This window comes from Ziziphus jujuba, chromosome 7 (assembly GCF_031755915.1).
Source record: "Ziziphus jujuba cultivar Dongzao chromosome 7, ASM3175591v1".
NCBI classification, from domain to species: Eukaryota; Viridiplantae; Streptophyta; class Magnoliopsida; order Rosales; family Rhamnaceae; genus Ziziphus; species Ziziphus jujuba.
The window spans coordinates 25963435-25985606 of NC_083385.1; the positions used below are offsets into that span (position 1 = coordinate 25963435).

Genomic DNA, 22172 nt, shown 5'->3' on the forward strand with positions numbered 1-22172 from the left:
TTTTCTCTCGTTATTTCTACTCTCTTTAAATAATGGTACCATAGAGTTTTAGGACTGTCAAGTGTTTTTGCACTACCCTTTGCTTGAAAGGAAGCTAGAGAGGAGCTTCGTGTTTGTTGATCGTTTAGCCCTTGTTTGATACTGTTTATGTTTATTTTTTTATTTATTATTATTATTTTGTTTGACATCGAACATGCATAATTAATGAAAGAAAAAAAAAATATTTATCAAAATTAGCTTCATTCTATAAACAATTTTAAACGATTTTCTTCTATTCGCTGAAAGTTTGGAGGTTTTTTGTTTTTTTGAAAAATAGTCATTTTTTAAAAACTAACCAGCTGTGAGTAAAAATATCCTTAAATAAATTAAAAATTACTAAATATACCATTCTTTTTTTCCTTTTTCCTCCTTTCTCAAAGAAACACCGGTTCATCTAAAAAGTTTTTTTACTCGATCGATATTGTCTCCTTGGCACTTGCTCTCACTCTCTTTTTTTGGTATTTTTTTCACTTTTAAAGCTAAATTCAGGTAATTTTTTTTTTCTTCCTCTTAACTTCTATATTATTTTAATTAAATGTAAAAATATTTTTGTTAAATGAATTGATATTTTTTAAGATTTTTTTAACATAAGTATGTAATAAATTAGTTTATAAACTATTGTATTTAAATTTAGAGGTACTCAGGTTATATATGATGTGAAAATGGTGAAAAATTTTTGTAGATCTGAAAGATTGCCTAAACCAGTAAAAGCATAGAAAAATTGGCAAAAAGGATTAACTTACACCATTTTCTGCCAGTTTGCTAGTTTTGTTAGTTTTCCACTAGGTTTTTGCCAATAGAAAAATATTATATTTGGCGAAAAAAACAAAATCGATTTTTTCGAGTTAGTTAATATGTTAGTATTATCCATATTTTTATAAATTTATTAATTTAGTTAAATGTTATTCATTTAATTTTCTAGTGAAATGGAAGATGATGATATTGTATTTACAGTTTTATACGATGGAACATTGGTGCGAACTGATGGTAGTCATTGAAAGTATCAAAATGGTAAAAATATAATGGTTTTCGTCGGGAAAAAATGCATAAAATCCATTGTCTTATAGGTAGAGATGTACATTATAGGCAAAAATGTACAAATCAATTTTTTTATGCTTCAAATTAGATATTTTTAATTTAGTGAGTTATGCATTTTAAGTTTATGTCTTTTGACAATTATTTTGTATCATGGATACATATTCTACTCGATGGTAAAATTTTTTTATGTTATGATAATGGTGTAGTATATATTTAGAAACTTTAGTTTAATAATATATATATATATATATATATATATATATATATATATTTTTGAATCCATAACATATTATGTCTCCACTCTCATTTTTATTTTTTTACCCCCAATATTAATTTATTCTTCTATTAGAAATGATTTTCCAACTGGAGGAAATTGAATTCTGACAGGAGGAAATTGTTTCCAACAAGTGGAATTTGATTTTCTACAGGAGGAATTTTTTTTTTGATAAGTGGAAAATTTTTCAGACATTGGTATCGATATGCACCTAAAAGGGTTGTGCAAAAATGAATCCTAATAAAAATACCACTTTTTCAAGAAAATAAATTAGTTATCTTTACATCAAAACCAATCACTATCTTTATTAAATGAACATTAAAACCCATCATCATAACTGATATAGAACTATATAAAACATTACAAAATTCAGCAAACGCATATGGGCCGATAAATATAAGAATGTGATAATTTATAAGCTTAACTAGTTAATATGCTTACCAAAAATTGCATACACTTTTAAGTTATGATTTTATTGCATAACTGCTTTAAAAAATTCATTAGAAAATGTGTCGTATAATGGACAATGGTGGCAACAGCCGAATCAAATCATTTCCTCTTCCTGCTTAATTCTACACTCCAACCTCCTGCTCTTCCACCTCTCTCTGCTCGAAGCTTCATCATTTCCTCTTCTTCAAAACCTTGCATATCAGACCCCCTCCAGCCATGGATACTGGGGCCATAACGACAGATTGGTCTGTATAAGGTTCAAAGGGAATGCAACATGCCACCAACTTAGACACCAAAAACTGCGTCAAATAATAATCAGAAGAGGGGAACAATCGCCAAAAAAAGAACCAAATATACTACAAGATATTTCACAGGTTTTTCTATTCAAATAACAAGATAATTAACATAAACTTTAGGAAGTTATCACACCATGAAAATTAATTACATAAGAGAAAAGATCCTCATTACACACTAAAGAAAAAAAAGAAGTTTACTCTTTGTTTTTTTTTTAGGAGGATATCGACATTCCACCATAGGAAATTTCCTTTTTCAGTTTGAAATAAGTTTCTGAAACCAAATTTATCAATAATATGATTATGAATGAACTTTCTAGTTTACAGAACTCACTTTCCAGTTCACTCATGGAAGAAGAAAAAGGAGTACATATGAAAAAACCTAAAGGGAAAAAGGAAATCAATTGGACCAATGAAGAAGAAGAATCTATCTGTATACCTTTGTATATCTTTTTTCCTTTTAATGAAAGTTTTTTGCATAATATAGTTATTCCACTTTGCTATATTATTTAGCCGCACAAAGCCTCCTTTGAAGTAAAATACCATGAGGATTTTTAAATTTGCAAAGAATACCTGTGAGCAAATAAGCATCGACAATAATAGCTTCCAAAACACTACTCAAAGACAAGAAATTTTTTTCATAAATGGAGTCAATCAAGACGGTGTTTGGAAGCTTTGCTCTTCTATGTTTCTTCCTCAACTGGTTGATACATTCAGGCCTCTTCTTAGTAGTCGCATCTCTATGTTGCTTATTCCACGCCTACAACATTCCACACATCCCCAATTCCCCATTAGTAAAGATAAAACTTGGCCAATCTAAAATCTTTACTTTTACCCATTTTCAATAACCAAAAACCCAAAACAAAGGTTCAAACTTTGGATTTTTTCTCTTTTCCCTCAATGTTCTTGTCAACCAAACACTAGAGGATACATTGAAAAAATATGAAATTAAGTGTTTAAAAAAAAAAAAAAAGAAGCTTTGTACCTGAGTGATATCAGATAGAAGAATCGCTGGGGTAACACCACTAGAATAAGCAGTACAAGTTTTGATGATCCGAGAAGCAATCCAATTCCAACTGGATGTGTTAAAAGTTGGTTAGTTTTGAAAAAAAAAAAAAGATTTTGCAATTTTTCAAGTTTTGATCTGGGAAGTGGCTATTTTTCAAAAAAACCCAAATTTGGAACCATTTTCAATTTTGTGATTGTTTTTTTTTTTTTTCTGTTTAATATAGAAGTTAGCTTTTTTAAGTTTATAACAGGTAAAAAGTCTTAACCATCAAGCACCAGATAATCATACACAACTATGCTTCTGAAACATCGTAAATGGTAATGACCATTAATGCTTATAATCATTGAATACTGGATTCAAGGTTTGATCAAGTATAAAGAAACATACATTATATTTTGTGTTAGTGTTATTTACTCAGATACAGATTTCATGGGTATAGAAATCAATACCAAGACATAATGGTTCAGAAATGTAATAATAATAAGGGTACCAAAAGTGGAGTGAAATTAAAGTGATGGAAGAGGAATTTTGTGGACAACTCAACCTTCCCAAGTACTATATTTACTTTGACAACTCAACCTTCCCAAGTACTATATTTACTTTTTTGTTTTTTGGTTTTGTTTTGTTTTGTTTGTTTTTTTTTTTTTTTTTTGGGTCAAAAATTCAATTCCACTTACCATGAAAATCAGGCCATAACAATGGAGTTAGCTCAGCCTGGTTAAGAGGATCCCAAGTAAGTCAAGGCCCTCTTGACATATACCACGTTTATGTCATTAAATTGACATTCTAAGATGACATGCACAAGGCGTAATCGGGAGCTTCCGTGGACATAAAATTGAATTGTCAATTTCTTACTATAGTTATTTCCAAGATTGAGCCAAAAAATAAAATAAAATAAAATAAAATAATAAAAAAATAAAAATAAAACCTCATACTTCATACAACTAGAGTAAATATTTTATAAAATTTAATATTATTAACAAATTCTAAGCATATAAATGTGAAAAAAAAAAAAAGTGTTTAATTAGCAACATAATAAATATTGAACAAAGAAGAGTGGGTGTAGGTGTTGTTATTAGAGATGCTGCTGGAAAAGTTGTGGCTGCTTTATCCAAGCCTTTTAATCAGTTTGTGTAGTCTACTGGTAGCGGAACCAATGGCTGTTAAGGAGGGTTTATTATGTGGTGTTGATTCTGGATATCTTAGGAGAGTTGTGTAGTGATTCTTTATCAGCTACTTATTGATACAGAATGATGAGGTGCATTTGGGTCCTAATATTTTCTTGGCAGAGGATGTGATACCTTTGTTAAAGTCTTTAGCACATTTTAGGTGTTTGCTTCATAGGTCACTAATGGAGTAGCACATGATCTAACTCGATATGCTTTAAGTTTAAATATGGTTGGATCTTGATGGGGAGCAACCTGAATGGCCTCTTCCTTTCATTCAAGCTGATGTCTAAGTTTTGTCTTTTTTAATAAAAATATTTTACTCTTACTTTCAAATATATATATATATATATATATATGTATGTGTATGTGTGTGTGTGTGACAACGACAAACAATAGTAGATTAAAGCAAATTAATTGTAATTTTCCTTTGTGCTTCTCCTCTTTCTATGATTATATAGGCGATTTTTTGATATATTCGATTAAAAATTAAGTTTTTAATAGCTTTTCTAATGGAGATATGTATTATTTTCTAATGTCATATACCATATAAGCAGCATGAAGAGTGTTCTCAAAAAATTATTTTCCAATGTCATCGTTAAAATGGATGTCTAGTTGATATGAACTAAACATTAAAATGGTTAATGCTTATTTTTAGAGGTCATTGGATAATGTGAAATTTTTTTAAAAACAAAATTTTTCATAAAAAGTCAATTTTTGTAATATATATACACGAAAATATAAAATATATATAATTAATTAATAACTATAACTAAAATTTTTCATATTACGATTGTAAAATAATTTTAAAATTTACTATATATTATGTCATTTAAATTTAAATAATATTAATTTTTATATTACATATATATATATATATATTCACATTCACATTCACTATTAAAATATTTTAAGATTTAAAATTTTATAATTAAATTACAGAAAATATACTTATAAATTTAATGGCAAGTATTTAAAAAGATAAATATGGAAAACAAACAAGACTTTTGTTATAATTAATACAAATCTAAAGCAATATTTTAACCCAAAAAAGAGAAGTTGGAATCTACGTGGCTATCCATTATCCCTGTGCTATAGCATCCGCTAGTATTATATTTAGGTTAAATCATGTTTAGCTAAAAATTCCGAAGCAATCCTATCGTATATCCATAGAATAGAACCATATATATATATATATATATAATTTTTTTATGATCAGATTCGACTGGATCAAAATAATACGGTCAAAAAATATATTAAAAATTATAAATATTGAATTCAAAACTATAAATATAAATAACTGAAATTTAAAATTATTTCACGTAAGAAGTTATTTCACGTGAGAAAAATTGTCCCGCTCGATGTCTCGGCTTCGCAATTAAAGAATTTTAAGCCAAAGAAAAGCATTAAAAAAAAGTTCCCACAATCGCCATAACAGATATGGTTCCAAAAAAATTACAGAAAAAGAAAAAAATAAAAAGAAAGATCCACAAGCATTACAGAAAGAGAAGCCTCTTCTCCTCTGTCGTGTTTAAAAAACATCGATAGCCTTGATGAAGCGAAGCCTCGCATTTTCTCAGCCCATTTGAAGTAAGTGAATGCTGATCTTGGATCGCTCCTGTGGCTTAGAAGAGTGTTTATGACATCGGCTGGTATAAAGTCGTGCTCTTTGTTATCTGGGGAAGATGGGGTTTGTGAAAGAGAAGAGAGTGTGTGGGTTAAGCAAAAGCGGCACAGTAATGGAGGGATCAGCGAAGAAAGAAGTGAAATTCTCATCTTTGGTTTTGGAGGGTAGAGGAAGAAGAAAGAAGTATACAGAGTCTAAAATCCTGAAACTGAAACCCCTCTAGAATTGAAAATTTGGGAGTGAGAAGATGTACGGAATGGGGTTTATGGGTTATGTTTGCTATTGCCATTTCGAAGGTATGTTTTGGAAATTTACAAACAAAAGAAACTGCCTCCTACTTTGAATTTTTTTAACAAAAAAATAAAAAATAAAAAATAAAAAATAATTTAGCTTTACAATATTACTTTTATATAAATTAAAAAAAAAAGAATGAATGAGTAATTAAAATTATTAAACAAAGAAAAAATTAATAAAAAAAAAAATCGAAGATGAACACCAGTGTAATAGAGAAAAAAAAATTTGAAAAAAATAAAAAAATAAAAAAAAAACTTTTTTATCTTGCAAAGAAAAAGGACAAAAATAATTAATGAAGAAAAGCCAACGCTTTTAAGTAATAAAAGAGGCGGCTTTAGTATTTTCAATATTAAAAAAAAAAAAAATTATTGCAAAAAACAAAAAAGGCCAAAAAAATTAACGGGGAAAAGCCAATGCTTTTAAACAATAAATGAGGCTTTGGTGCTTTCAATATTAAAAAAAATAAAAAATAAAAATAAAAAATACCTGTTTTGGTGTCCATCTTCGAACCATTGTCAAAGGCAGTGTCTACCTCTGCACATGAAGAGAAGAATAAGACAATGTCCTGGTCAGGTTGCTCTTCAAGCGTTTCAACAAAAACAGTATCTTCAAATGTATAACATTCTTGAACCAATTAAAAAGAACAGGAGTATACCTTTACCATGAAGAATCCTCTCCCAAAGTCTCTGCAGATGGAATTGCCAGGACAAGTCTCTGTTAAAGTTATCCAAAGGAATGACTGAAGCACCGGAAGTAACTTTGTTATATGCAGAGATACTTGGAACAAAAAGGGCCTTCGAGAAATGGGTCCTTGAGCAAGAGTATAGCATCGATTCTCTAAGTCGCATAAGCATACATGAATACTTTTCAAAAGAAAAATAGAGAGGAGTGGGAGACTAATAAATAATAGCACCATAACATTTATCTTTGATGCCCTCCCCCTCTAAGAGGAAGGAATTCAGGATCTTTCTTTTATGAAAAGCAGTAGTTTTGCGATCTCAGTCTTAGAAAAGTAAATAAAAGGTTTGCCATACCTGATGAGGCACATGTACTCACAAGATCATCTTCTTCTTCGTTTGGATGGTTAACTACAAGCTCTGCGAGCTCATCAATGACGTCGTCGCCGGGAACTCTAGCAATGTTGTGGATGCGAGGCCAGTTCAAGAGGCAGCCTCGGAGGTGGCTCTCGAAGGCGAAGCAGTCTTTGGAGGGGAACGCCGCTATGTCGAAAACCCTGACGAATTTGTCTTCGTTGAGCAAACAATCGTCGTAAGCTTGTGGTGGTTGTTCTTCTGGGTGGTTTTTGAAAAGAATTCTGTAAGAAAAATAAGTTTATTTTTATTTTTTATTTTAAATATTGAAATCAACAAAGCCGACGTTTGTATTGTTTAAAAGAGTTGTTTTTCCTCGTTAATGTTTTTGGCCTTTTTTATTTTTGCAAGAAAAATAAAATTTTTTTTTTAAATATTAAAAGTATCAAAGCCAATACTTTTATTACTTAAAAACGTTGGCTTTTTTCCATTAATTTTTTTGGTCTTTTTCTTTGTAAGAAAAAATATTTTTTTTTATTCTTTATTTTTTTCTTTATTACAGCCGGGTTCACCTTCAATTCTTTTTTTATTTGTTCTTTGTTTAATAATTTTAATTACTCATAATATTGTAAAGCTAAATTATTTTTTCTTTTTTATTTTTTTGTAAAAAAATTTCAAAATAGGTGGCAGTTTCTTCTTTTGTTTGTAAATTTCCAAAAAATACCTTCGAAATAGCCATAACAAACATAACCCATAAACCCCATTCTGTACTCTTCTCAGTCCCAAATTTTCAATTCTAGAGGGGTTTCAGTTTCAGGATTTTAGACTCTGTATACTTCTTTCTTCTTCCTCTGCCCCCAAAAGCCAAAGATGAAATTTTCACTTCTTTCTTCGCTGATCCCTCCATTACTGCACCGCTTTTGCTTAACCCACACACTCTCTCTTCTCTTTCACAAACCCCATCTTCCCCAGATAACAAAGACTGCGACTTTACGCCAACCAATGTCATAAACACTCTTCTAAGCCACAGGAGCGATCCAAGATCAGCATTCACTTACTTCAAATGGGCTGAGAAAATGCGAGGCTTCGCTTCGTCAAGGCTATCAATGTTTTTTAAACACGGCAGAGGAGAAGAGGCTTCTCTTTATGTAATGCTTGTGGAGCTTTCTTTTTATTTTTTTTTCTTTTTCTGCAATTTTTTTGGAACGATATGGAGATTGTGGACCTTTTTTTTTTTTTTTGGGTAATGCTTTTCTTTTGCCGGAAAATTTTTAATTGATGGTGTCAGCGGGAGCCAAGGCATTGAGCGGAAAAGAAAAATTTTGACAATTTTTCTCACGTGAGAGAATTTTAAATTTGAACCGTCTATATTTATGGTTTTGAATCCAAAGACTATAATTTTTAGCATGTTTTTGAACCGTATCATTTTGATCCTGTCAGACTTGATCATAAAGTTTTGATAGATAGGGTACTTGGCGCGTTTCCTTCCTGAACTGAACATGTTTTGACCCTTTAGTTTCTATTGTTTTTTTTTTTTTTTTGGTACTTAGGTCTTTAAACTTGAATTTTGGTTGCACAAATGGCTCTTAAACTGAATTTTACTTTGCATAAATAGTCTTTAAACTAATCTTATTTGATATTTTGAGGACAAAATTTCAAGAGAAATTCAATTTTCAGATTTAAAGTGCCAAAAAAAAAGTTCACACACTAAAATGCTAAACCATGTTCAATTCAAAAGAGAAACATATTAATTACCCATATATATATATATATACATATATTTAGTCTTTTATCAGGATATCTTTATAATTTTCCATCAAGACCTTCTTTATCAGCTTTTAGATCTCTTCAAATATGAGATTTAATGGGTTTTTTATGGTTTATTTGGCAAAAATAAAAGTATTGAAAAAAACTGATTCTTAAAAATTAGTTTTATGGGATTTAGTGTTTTGAAAATAAGTTTTTTAATATTCTTTTTATAGTGTTTGTTTAATTATAAAAGAAAATGACTTATGAGTAATTAAATAAATTTGTGCATTAAAATTAAGGTAAAATTATATATAAAAAATACATAAAACTAATTTTCTAGTAAATTTTAAAATAACATTTTTTTGAAAGGATTCGTTTCCCATATTATGAGATTTATTTTCTACTGAAGGCCACAAATTCTTTGTTTTACAAATTATCCAGACAAGATAAAATTTCATTTTCCTTTAAAATTTTAGATTCCACTAACTTTGTCATCATTCAAACACCTCATTAGGGTTTTTTTATCTATGTACTGTAAAATACTAAAAACCTTAGGAAGAAAAATTGAATCTTATCAAAACTCATATAAACCCAAATACATCTTTAAATCTTAACCATTGAAAAGATTCAAATTCTGATAAGAAAAGTTCTGATCGAAAATCTATAAGAATATCTTGATAATATTTTGGATATATAATATACAATTTTGATATGGTAAAAGATTTATAAAAATAGACTGTAAATGACAATCACATATAGTTGTAGCTCATGAAACTCATACAAATGTGATAATTGTAAATGTTGTCCCTTAAAATCCTTCACCATAAATCTTTTACCATATTAAATATATACAAGCAAACATTGGATGGTGATAATTGAGTTACTTTCTATTAGTTCTCTCTCATCAAATAGGCTTTCTTTTTTTTTTCTTTTTTTTTTCCACGAGGGATCTCGATGTTTTTCTACTGAATCATAGTTCATTTTATTAGTTTCTATATGTGGTGCACATTTTGTGGTGATTTGATATATATATATATATATATATATATATATATATATATATAATGTGTATTTTTTGTTGGGAATTTTCAAGAGAAAAATAGTCACATTTTCCTCCCATTATTTATGAAGGACGTTCAGTTCATCATAATAGATGCTCATTGTGCCCCTTTATATGGAAACCAAAGGCTAGAGGTCCATTCCCTTAGTTTGTACGGATGAGAATTTAACTCTGTGAGAAATTAAACAAAAAACTGTTAAATTGGCCTATTTTTTGTACGTACCAATTGAAGTTCTTTGAAACAAGAATTGAAGAATTATTATTATTATTATTATTATTTTTAACAAAAGGGGAGAAAAAGATGAAAACTCAAGCTCTTTTTTTCTATAGTACAACTTAACTGAGGTTTCTTATGAATGCTTATTCACGCGAAATGCAAACAAACACATAACAATTATAAGACGATTTTTTTTTTTTTTGGAATTTGAAGTGGACTTATTTTTAATTGCATTTTTGTATTGTTTTTCTATATATATTTTTTAAAAAATTCAAAGACTAACCACTTTACTGAATCATAAATAAAAATTTAGAAAGTTGGTGCCTCAAGATATTGCTATATATTTTTTTTTCCTATTAAGTTTATTAATTTTGTATTATGTTATGATTAATCAAATTTTTATATTAGTATAAAGCTAATTAACAAAATCAAAAGTATTTATATATTATTTGTTGCCTTGAAGTTGAATATTAAAATAAATTTATCTGTCTGCAAGGTTGACCTGAGAATGGCTATTAGAGATAATAGGTATTAGGGAATTTCTACAATTAGGCCATCTATTTTGTACATGTCAGCATGGGCTGTTTGTCAGTTTGTAAATGTCTACGTATGTTGTTAGTTTGTTAGGTAGAGTAAAAATTGTCATTTCTAATCAGTTTGATAATAGCATTTTATCCTTCCACCCCTGCAAATTACCAAAATTACTCTTAAGTGAATTACCAAGTATTTGGTCAGCTTTGTAGGTATGAAAGTTTTGGTGAATTTATTTTTTCTAATGCTAAGTTCGCAATGTGGTTGGGTAACAAGTAACAAGTTTCATCTTTTAATTGGTCTATTTAAAAATATATTAAATTAATTTTAACACTGAACAATTATATTAATGGATGATTCTATATATACAACAAATATTATTAGTTACACTACATTCTATACACACCAATATTAAATCTGATTTTTATTTCCTACACTAATAAAGTATGTCTATTTTATCCTTTATAAAAATGAAATAAACTTAAATATATTGCATCTTTAATTTTTCTAAAAAAAGGAAAAAATCTAAATTTACAAACACCAAATACTAGCAATCTTTAACAATGAAACATAAAAAATAAAAGATAAAAAACCCAAGCAATCACCATAGCCACATTTTGTTTGTTTATTTATTTTTATTTTTTTCTTCTGCGTCTAGATCTGTGGTTGAAGTTGTGTTAAAATATAGAGGAAGATGAAAGCTAGAACTCATATGTTTTACTCTTTTGAATTAATCATTAAAGTTTGCTTGAGTTTCTATATATATTGTATAAAGAGAAAATATTATATTTACATATATTAGTAGATATATAAGAAATATATATTTTATTATTATTAGGAAACTATTTCTTTTCAAGTTGAGATAAAACTTCTCAACTTTATTTTTTAATTTGTTTATGTCAAAATTAAAAATACTGACTAAATATGAACTGCTTTAATACAAAGTGTAGTGTATTAGTGTATTAAAAAATTGATTTTTATTTTATTTAAGGATATTTGGAACTTTTATTAATGACTATTTTTAAAGTACGAAAATATTATTAAAACTGATATTTATTATTAAAATTGTAATATCAGTAACAATTTTTATAATATGAATAAAATTACCTAAATTAATTTATGTTGATATGGGTAGATGTGGTGGCGAATCTTTATAAACTTTATGCACTTTCAATGTTGGATTATTGCAAATTTCATCTTCACATTTTCAGTTTATTCTTGTACAAATCACATGCTTTCTAATCTTCAATCAATGTGGGACAATTATTATTTACTCAGCTCCAAAAATAATATTTTAATAAATTAAAAATAAATTAATATATGGTCAAAACATTACCTTTTTGCTTTGTAATATGAAAGCTAATTTCTTGTTATCGAACTATACCTATTACAACGCCACCCCCACCCACAAAAATAAAATAAAAAATCCAAATCCTCACATATGTTTCCACTTAAATTCCACTTTGTGCATTGCCAAAATCCTTTGGAAAACCTTTTCAATTCAATTTTCATCGGTGTACCACATCCAAGGTTTAACAAGTTGATATTTTCATAGAAATACCGTCAAAATTTTTATATTTTCGAAAGGTGGAAAGAAAATCTTGATCTTAAATGGAAACGGATAAAAATTTTAAATTTCTATCGAAATTTTTGATATTTTCATAAAACTTTCATTGAAATTTCTGTCAAATATCCATATTAATTATTTTATAATTTTGTTAAAAAACCCATAATTTTTAAGGAAATTTTCAAAACTTTCCGTTGAAAATTTCTATTAAATTTATTTTTTAAAAAAAATTAATAAATATTATTAATGTTTAATTTTTTACATATCCATTATTTTTTTTATCATGATAAATTTAATATTTTTATAAATAGTATAAAGTATATATAAATTATATATGGATAAAAATACCAATATGCACGGAAAAAAATGATAAATATTTTATTATAAATATTATAAAGATGTGCAAAAAATATATTCTTTGTAAATATAGTTAAATTAATTAATGAAATATTTATAGAATGGCATCAAATAAAAACTTATGAATACCAATTCAAATTTAATCATAAAAGGCACTATCATATAATAATTATCAACAAAGATAGATGCATGTAATATAATATACATGTAGTTGACATATTAATAATTACATATAAAATTATCAACGAGATAAAATTTTTAGTAATTACTTTTCATTATTTTACTCTCTCAAAATGAGGATGTTTCAATCAACCAGAAATTACATATGATGTTAAGATAACATTTTATGATATATAATATAATTGTACTAATTGTTTTGTATATCTTAATTAATAAATATTTTTATCAAATATGTGTTTTTTGTATTTTTTATAATAATATAATTATAATCATTAACATTAACACTTACTATACATCATTATTTAGAGAAATATCATATCCATTAATATTTTTCAATTTTTTCAGTCAACTTAATAATTAATAAATTAAATAAGCTAAATTTAAAGTTTCTAAAAATTTCTATTTTTTAAAATAAATTTCAATTAACTTCTATCATTTTTTATAAATTTTTATCAATATTTGATTATTTTTTATATTTCCATATATATTTTTATATTTTAGACACTCAATATTTCCATAATTACCGAATTTTAAAACCTTATTTTTAACTAATTTTATTTAAATTATGTAATAGTTTTTCAATTAAAAAAACATATCTGATGATTCTAATATAAGCTTTTTAGACTAAGTAATAAATTTAATAAAAAAAATATTTAAATAATTTAAATTATTTATTGAAAAATAAAAAAGATATATAAAGTTTTTAAAGTTAATTTAATTTTATTAAAGATATAAGAGTAATTAAATTGCTTCCAGAAGATAAGGATGATTTATTTAAAACTCGATAAATGTTTTTACCTAAACCTCGAAGAATGTAAATGAAATATTCTCTATTTTTATTGTTTAAGCATTATAAATATTAAATATGCTTAAATTTCTAACATAATTTTTATATAGATATATAAAAATAACAAATTTAAGTTACTCATGAACTACTCATAAATTAATTTATTGTTGAAGATCAACTTGTAACCTTTGTTTCTTGTTCAAGATTGCCATCTTTATTTTGAGTCAAGTTCAACTGAGCTAAAATCGAATTAAACTCGAGCTAATCATAAGCTATGGAGCATTTTTACAGCCTATAATTAGTATAAAAGCCCCACTAAGATTGTTCCCACCAGTGATAAATAACAATACTCTACTAATTATGTTACTCACTTTTCCTATTGAGATCATTTCTTTTATGTATTACTAGAGTGTGTTTTATGTTCTGTACTCTCGCTTAAGTTTGTGTTGTCAATATAAAATTGTTCAGGTTATTATTAGCCTTCTAATCCTGGTAAACTTCAGAAGTGGCATCTACCTTTATGATTAGCAACACCCTTCATAATAGTTGTATAATAATAATACGAGCAATAACCTTTATAAATGGATTCTTACATATGTATTTGGTATGAAAGAATTGTCGCGGTGGTCAAATAGCATTTTTGGATTGAAGATTTAGCATTGGGTTTTAGGCAAGAATTCATTCTTGGAGAACTAAAACTCTACACTATCAGATCTCCACAAAGAGAAGAAAAGCATGAGTGCTAAGTGATAACCACATAATGAGTGCTAAATGTGTTGCAGACTTACAGTTGCATTCTCCTCTAGCATGCTAGGGCCTATATGCATCAAAAAGAAACTCACATATTAGCTGACTTTTTATCTTTTAGGCTTGTGTTATTGCTGCTGAAGCAGAAGGAAGAGCCTCTTCCTTTCATGCCGCAATAGAAGCCTCTTCTTCAGATTCCAAACAAGATTCATTTTCTAGTTTAAAAATCCTCTCTTTAAGTAGTTTAGCTGCAGGGATCTTTTTTTCTTTGGGTTCATTTAGAGATCTGTTCAAGTAAGTTTAAAAACAACAATTCCAACAAAACAAAAGAATTGCGTAAATACCTTAAATTTGATATTTTCACGTGCGATCTCCATCAGTTTCAGTGCATCTTCATTTACTTGAGCTACGCTCTTATACTCCAATTCAAAGGACATAAACCGTTAACTTAGTACCCTTTAACAAATAAGGAACAAAGACTATTTGAAAGTGATTTTAGCATTCATAAGAAAAGCACTTTTGTACAAAAGGCATATCCTGCAAAAATATTACCAAATGAACCTTTAAAAGTAGGGTCATGCACCTGTAGCCTGTGATTATTGTAAGCTTTTGCTTCATCTTTCAATTTTACAATGTCCTCCTTAGCAACCTTCAAGTCCACAAGAAACCAGATCAAGTTCAACCAAAACAAAGTTGACCAGTTTGTGTTCAACTCATAATCAGGCTAATTAACATAATACACCAAATCTACAACATATTGAATCTACAACAGTTTAAATCAAAATGTCATCTGTCAAAATGGTGCCTTCCTCATCCCCCTTGTATCTCTCTGCCAATATATATAGAAACCCAGTTTGCAGAATCAATGAAAACCAATGTAGTCTCTTATATCAACGGGATTACACGAAGTCTAAATAGAGATGACAGTGTCATGTAATTTGTATACAATGTTACATAAAGCCTCCACAATTTTTGGCATCAAATTCACTCAAGACTTAAATAAAGGCATCCACTTTTCCATGACCATGAACACAATATTACTGTTATAAAAAATGATGATGAAAAGTGGAAACTCACCCTTGCTGCATCGATAATACATAGCTTATCTCCTGTTAGAATGTTAGTCATATTTTGACCCACTTCTCCATTCAAAAGCTTGTTTGGTAGGTGAATATTGGCAAAGGTTCCCCTTGCCATCACTTCATGATTGCTCTGCCGGCTGCTGTTGGAATTGAAGTCTTTTCAATCCACCCGATGATCAAAACTAACAAGCAAAGCTAGTTCACATGCTTTCTTAGCAACAAGGTCAGCCCCAAGCATGACACTAAGGTTTGATGTGTTTGTACAATTGTGACAGCCATGATGACAAAACTACCATGCTTATGTCCAGCAGGTTGCCCATGGAATGAAAAGCTTACAACCTTTCCCTAATCTTCATTTGGAACATAACTGTATAGGAAATTGGAAGGTGGCACACAAAAACACAAGGAAAAATTGTGTTTATTTAACCCTTTTTTTTTTTTTTTTTTTCGTGCGAATGTCGCCATTTTATATTGTCACAATAAAACCATTCATTAATTAGAATATAATATTGTAACTTTCTTAGATAAGTAAAATTTCAAATCCAATTAATAATATACTCATAAATTAAGATAGAAAAAGTGGGAACACACATGTAAAAACCAAAATATATATACTTCATTGAGATCTTTAAAAATGTAAAGCAGTACATTTCAGAGAAGCCCAGTGTAAAGGCTGGTTCAGAACTCACCTTGAATATAACCTGGTTTTCCACACATGTTGCATGCCACTCAGCTTTCATGTCTTTTAAAGGAACTTGATCATGGGGACTGTCAAGAAGTGTAATCAATCATTAATTTAAGTAAAAAAAAAACAAGATGAAGTTAACAGATTAGCATTATCATACATACTGCTTTGGTCCTGAAACACAAGGTTCGACATCTTCTAGGCTCTCCAGCAAATAAGATGTGCAGACTTTTTCCTCTTGAGGCTGAGGGAAAAGAGTCCCTTATATCAGATGGAAGACTGACATGTCAAACTGAGTATCCAGAGATGGTTATAGATTAAACAGAGGGCTTTACCTCACTTTTGTAAATAAAAACATTTTGTTTGCACAAAAGTATGCTCCTATCATTGCCACCTAAACAACAAGCATTTTTTATCATCACACAAGAAGACTACTTTTTGACTTGACTGCGAAAAACAAGGAAAAGGCGTGGAGGAAGAAAAGGAAGGTTTTCTGTCTCATCAGGGGGAGTGCAAGTTAACATACTGCAGTGTGACATGATCTAAGGGAAAAGGCAAAAACAACCTTTTCAAGGTATTCCAGATTAGCCTATATATTCATCAAACCATTCAATTCCCCATAAAAACCATTGTTCCCCAAAAAGCAAAAAGTTAAATAATAAATAAAATAAAATAAAAATAAAAGACAAACTCAATCCATGTCCATAATTGTAAGTCTGCTCAGAGTTCTATAAATATGTAGGATAGAGGGTTACTTTTCAGAGGGACCATAATCTAACATGAAAGAACAAAATATCAAAATATTTGATCATAGGATATCCTTAGTTGCTAAAGGTGCCTTCCCAATAACAAAATAGAAAGAAATTATAAAGAAGATATAAAGAACATAAAGAAAGAAAGAATTAAAATATAGAATATCTCGAAAGAATGTCTCGAAACGTCTAAATAAATGTCAAGGGACCCTAAAAGACAGGACGACTCAAGTGTGAAGAAAAAACATAAACCAATCTCTACCAAAGAAAACTATAAATTAATGGATTAATCTTGTCTGGATCACTACCAAGCTTTCCATAGTATTCCCATGTACAAGCAAAGTGAACCACAGCGGGCAATCCAGTAAAGTCCTGATCAAAAGAAAGTATATATATATATATATACACATACACATATATATACATATTCAGAATATTCACAAAGAAGTAAATGTTTGTTAGAAGCAGTATTTAATGTAACTGCCAAACACAGTCTAACAACCTGCAAGAGAACAAGGGCCAAGCTTGAAAGGAATTTCAACTTGCTTTGGTGAAGTATTCTCCCAACCAATTAGTTTTTAACATCATCCTTAGTAACGTAGATGTCATCACAATGGCACATTGCAGATTCCACAAGCATCTTTATTGGGCATAGCAGCCTCTTTGTGAAATAAATAATTTGAATTTACTAGGATATGAAACTGTAAGTGTTAATAAAGTTTTATCTCCAAAAGCCTATTCCATTAATCCTTAGACTCCGCTTAACTAAAGGCCTAATCTTGTGACAATCATAAATCAATCCTAGAATACTACTGTATATACTTAAGCATGCAAAGGAAAAGGGTAACAATATAATGCAATGTGCATACCAATTCTGGAGTCATTAGGTGCAGGCAAACTGAATAATTTTTCAAATTCACCACCTTCAGGCCAGCAAAGATTGGTCTGAATGCCCTTGAAAGCATGATCCAAAGATGAAGAGATACAAGGGAAAATGATAAGAAGTTTACACTACAAACAAATTATTAGGAAGAAATGCTTAAAATTTGTAATTATTTAACAAAAATAGCCCAACAGGCTCAAATCCTCACTAATTTACTTAAAGTACAATTTTTAATTCCCAATCTGTTTCTTTTCTTAATATTTAGGGACTAATCGGTTAAAATCTTCTTCAATATTCAAGTAACTGATCATAGTGCAAAACTAAACTTTAAAACATTCACAACTAGAAACTAAACCATCTATGCTTAAAACTTTTTGGCAGTTCTCAAGTATGTTCCTTTTTTGGTTCTGTGGATCTACTGCTACCAAAAACTTATTTTGAAGCTGGATATCATCAGACAGACTTCTATAACTGTTTCTACTGAAAAAAATAAAAAATAACAATAATAATAATAATAATAATTCATCCATTAAATCATAAATAAAATCAGTTCTAACTGCAGCTATTTTGTTGCGCTTAATTTACATGCAAAAATAAATAAATAAAAAGTAACAAAACAACACAATTAAAATATGAAAGGTGTTTCTATGCTACTGGCAAAATACAAGAGGCTGTACCGCAACTTCCCCCCCCCAGCGCAAAAAAAAAAATTAATAGTAATAATAATAAGGATGATAGTAATTGGCTCAGAATTAAGCATACGTACTACTGTTCTAAAAGTTTAAGACGTAATCATTGCCATTATGCTCGGAAAAATACTAAGCACAAGAAGGTAACGAGCACAAGTTCAGGACATAAAAGAAAGTGAAAACAGTTGCACGGATAAAACACAGTGAAGAAATAATGAACAAAAATGTAATGACCACCAACAGATGCTATCACTGATGACAAACAACAGCCTTGCATGACAAGTCTTTATCTAACATCCAGATACCCAATTCTTCAAGCCTCTTCTGAATTAAATCAAAACCCATCTCACCAGACCAGAAAACAATATTTTGTTCACCCCCTAAAGAAGATTGTTTAACTTTACCACTACCAATATTTACACCAACAATTGTCTCATCAATACTTTTAATCATCACACCCTTCTGTTCCAGTAACTTTGCCATTATATGCACAAAACTTGCACTCTTCTTTTGATTCAACAAGGAGTCCACCATCTCTGCAACGTTGGAAATAAGTCTATCGATCCAAATTTTCTTAGCAGAAGAAGAGCTTTTGGCAAAGAAGAGTTCTGAACTCTTCCCAATATAATAATCATAGATGGGATCAGACTTAAAATAAGGATAACTTCCAACTGGAAGCATGTTTCCATCCACCACCCAACAACTGTAACCATATTCTAAACACTTCTTGACTACATGTGCCTTAACTAATATCCTGTTGGTCAGCTGTGCATTCGAATCTTGTTGATCAACCTTATAAGTTCTTAAACTCTTCAGAAAATTGTCTTCCACAATCACGGGATGTCCTCTTCTTGCAAGATCGAACAGGATTTCAGACTCAGTGCCAATGAGTATAAAGTTCCCAATATTTAGCCTCTCAAAGTTGCAGAGCAGGTTCTTTGTTACCATCTCTAGTACCTCATATAGGCTCACAAAAATAACAGTCTCCTGCTTCTGCACTGTCTTAAGAACGGGTCCAAGTTCGTCAAAACTTCTAACAACTCTTTCCGGAAGTATTTCTCTGAAACAGAAATCATACCACTTCAGATTACTCAATGGTTGCATTTCCAGAGAACCGTAATCAAGTGAATTTTTGCCCAACAAATGGGAATCAGGGCCAGCTGTTTTCCCATAGTTAACACCGGCATCCCTGTGAGATATACTGAGTGCTCTCTCATGTGAAAAACTGGTATAAAAATTAAAATAGCCACGAGAATGAATAAATTTGATGAACCAAGGTGTCCATATTCTTTCTCCCAACTTTTTATACCATCCTGTTGTCACCTGCTCATTAACTTTCATATTTTAATTAACAAATCAAAAATAGAATATCAAAAGCCAAGACCAGAAAATAGATTAAAAAAAAAATTAAAGTACCATGCCCTCAAGAAATGGCTTTATCTCCTTTGCCTTGTGGATGTCATACCACAACCTGAACTCTTTCCATTGTTTAGGAAAAAGGAGCTGACCCCATGTACCAACTAGTTGGTACAAGAAAATACGCGTTCCATTTTCCAACTGTATTTTGTTTCCATGTTTACCTATTATAGTTAGAATAGAAAACATAAAATTACGAGAAAAAATATAAAAAAAAAAAAAAATTATTAATACAAGAAAGACCAGCAAACAATAGGAGATAGTATGTTATTCTTGGCAGGCACAAAACAAAAACACAAACATTTCAATGGCCATGCAAAATGAATGTGGGGGGTACCTGGAACAAACCTTGGTCGCTGAAGCGAAGCCCCATAAATGTACGGACGATAATTGGATGCATTATAATAATAATTCACAATCAAACTCCTGAGAAACTTGTAATAAAGCGGCGAAACTTCCAAATCGTCTTCGACAACGAAAGCGAATTCGTGGTCGGAGCTAGGCCACCAAGCCTCCAACCACTGGGCCTGCAAGCCCACGTTCCGGGTGCGGTAGTGCACGAGCTTTTCCCCGAATTTCCAATCGAACCCATCAACCAACTCTAGCATCCGATGCGATTCGTCCAGCTTCTGATCTGCATTGGTCGCCGATCCATTGCCGCCATGGTCAAAATGGTCGATGTAGACGTGCAGGTGGACCCGGTCGGAGAGGTAGTCGGCGGCGGCGAGGGAACGGAGGCAGCGGGCGAGGGAGTCATGGCGGTTGAAGGCGAGGACTTTAAGAATGAATGTGAAATTGAAATTGGGGTGGTGAGAAGGAATTTGGGATCGCAGATTGAAATTGAAATTGGGATTGGAATCGGCATGGAGAGTGAGAGAAGAGTGGTAGTAGGAGTAGAAGAAGAGGGCGGAGAGAGAGAGGAGGAGGAGTGGAAGCAACTGCCTCTTTGGTCCTACCATTACTCTTCTGCTATAATACCCGGCTTGGCTTAGGCTAGGGCTTGGATTACACCATTTATCTAATCCTCCTCCTCTGTTTCTCAGCTACGTCTACTTCAATGTGCATTAGATATTAGATTTCGAATTTAGCCTGTGACTTTGATGGGTATTGGATTTCTAATAAGTCTACATTTTGAATAAAGAAACATGTAGCCTATGTGTTTCTTTTAAGCCTACACTATGCATTATGCAAAATCACAGACCCACTTGCATTCCAACGTTGAAGTGAAGAATGGAGGAAACGCCCAGGTCTTCAACTTCAACTCCAAACATAACTAGGCTTTGGTTTCAGAGCACGATTTCTGAAATACATCAACTTTGATGTTTACTAAAAGCTTTTGGAATTTTTCACTAACGAGGGGTTTGGTAAAAGGAAACGTACATAAGGAAATTGGTTTTTAAAAATCAATTTTTTTTATTCAGTTTTTAGTTGGTTAATATTTTTGAATTTTTTTTATGGTATTGGATTAATTGGTAAGTAATTAAATAAATTTATATAATAAAATTACATAATAAAATTATATTTAAAAAATTATATAAAATTAATTTTTCAGATAATTTTAGAATAATATATTTTTGGTAGAATCCAGTTCCAAAGAATAAATACTATCTCAGAAAAATTAATGTTTATGGGAGATGATCACACCTTGGAGATTGCTAGTATTAATACTATCAAGTTAAAAATGTATGATTGTACAATTCGAACCATCTAGAAAGTACGGCATGTGAAAGGTCTGAAGAAAAAATTTATTATCTTTGGAACAATTAGATATTAATGGGTACAAAATCCATGTTCAAGATGAATCATGAAAATAGTTAAAGGCGTGATTGTGGTAATGAAAGCGGAAAATATAACTATAAATTTGAACATGCTTAAAGGAGAAACACAACAAGAGGAGATGCATCTATTGCATTAGAACAAGGTTTGAAGATTCTTATTGAACAAAAGCTCTTCCAGGGCTTAAAAAGGTTTCATTATCTTTTACTGAGCATGGTGTTACTAGCAAGCAGCACAAATTAAAGCTCAATAGTTCTAATACTGGAAACAAAGCTATTTTAGAACTGATCCACTTCAATATTTGGCAAGCATCGAAACTATCCCTAGGAGGTGCAATATACTTTATATCTTTTTTTGATGATTGCTTCAAGATTGGATAATGAATGTATTTCCATTTTTCAAAATATTCAAAGTGTGGGTGGAGCGTGAATCTGATAAGAAGATCAAGTGTTTGAGTTCCAACAATAGAAGAG

General features: G+C 30.1%; 1 protein-coding gene across 18 annotated transcripts; it reads right to left on the bottom strand.

The window, feature by feature from the left end:
• Positions 1–14205: 14205 nt before the first annotated feature.
• Positions 14206–21248, bottom strand: LOC107425642 (uncharacterized). Of its 18 annotated transcripts, none has more exons than XM_060818984.1 (6): positions 20261–21248; positions 19924–20087; positions 16348–19830; positions 15494–16266; positions 15000–15065; positions 14206–14829 (listed from the first exon to the last, which is right to left on the bottom strand). In XM_060818984.1, the coding sequence occupies exons 1-3, from the start codon at positions 20880–20882 to the stop codon at positions 18757–18759; spliced, it is 1860 nt and encodes a 619-aa protein (XP_060674967.1). In that variant the 5' UTR covers positions 20883–21248; the 3' UTR covers positions 14206–14829; positions 15000–15065; positions 15494–16266; positions 16348–18756. The 18 variants fall into 18 exon arrangements, with proteins under 18 accessions (XP_060674967.1, XP_060674965.1, XP_060674972.1 ...); XM_060818982.1 differs by having other exon boundaries at positions 14206–14872; XM_060818989.1 differs by having other exon boundaries at positions 14206–14486; positions 14761–14829; positions 15000–16266.
• Positions 21249–22172: the final 924 nt, after the last annotated feature.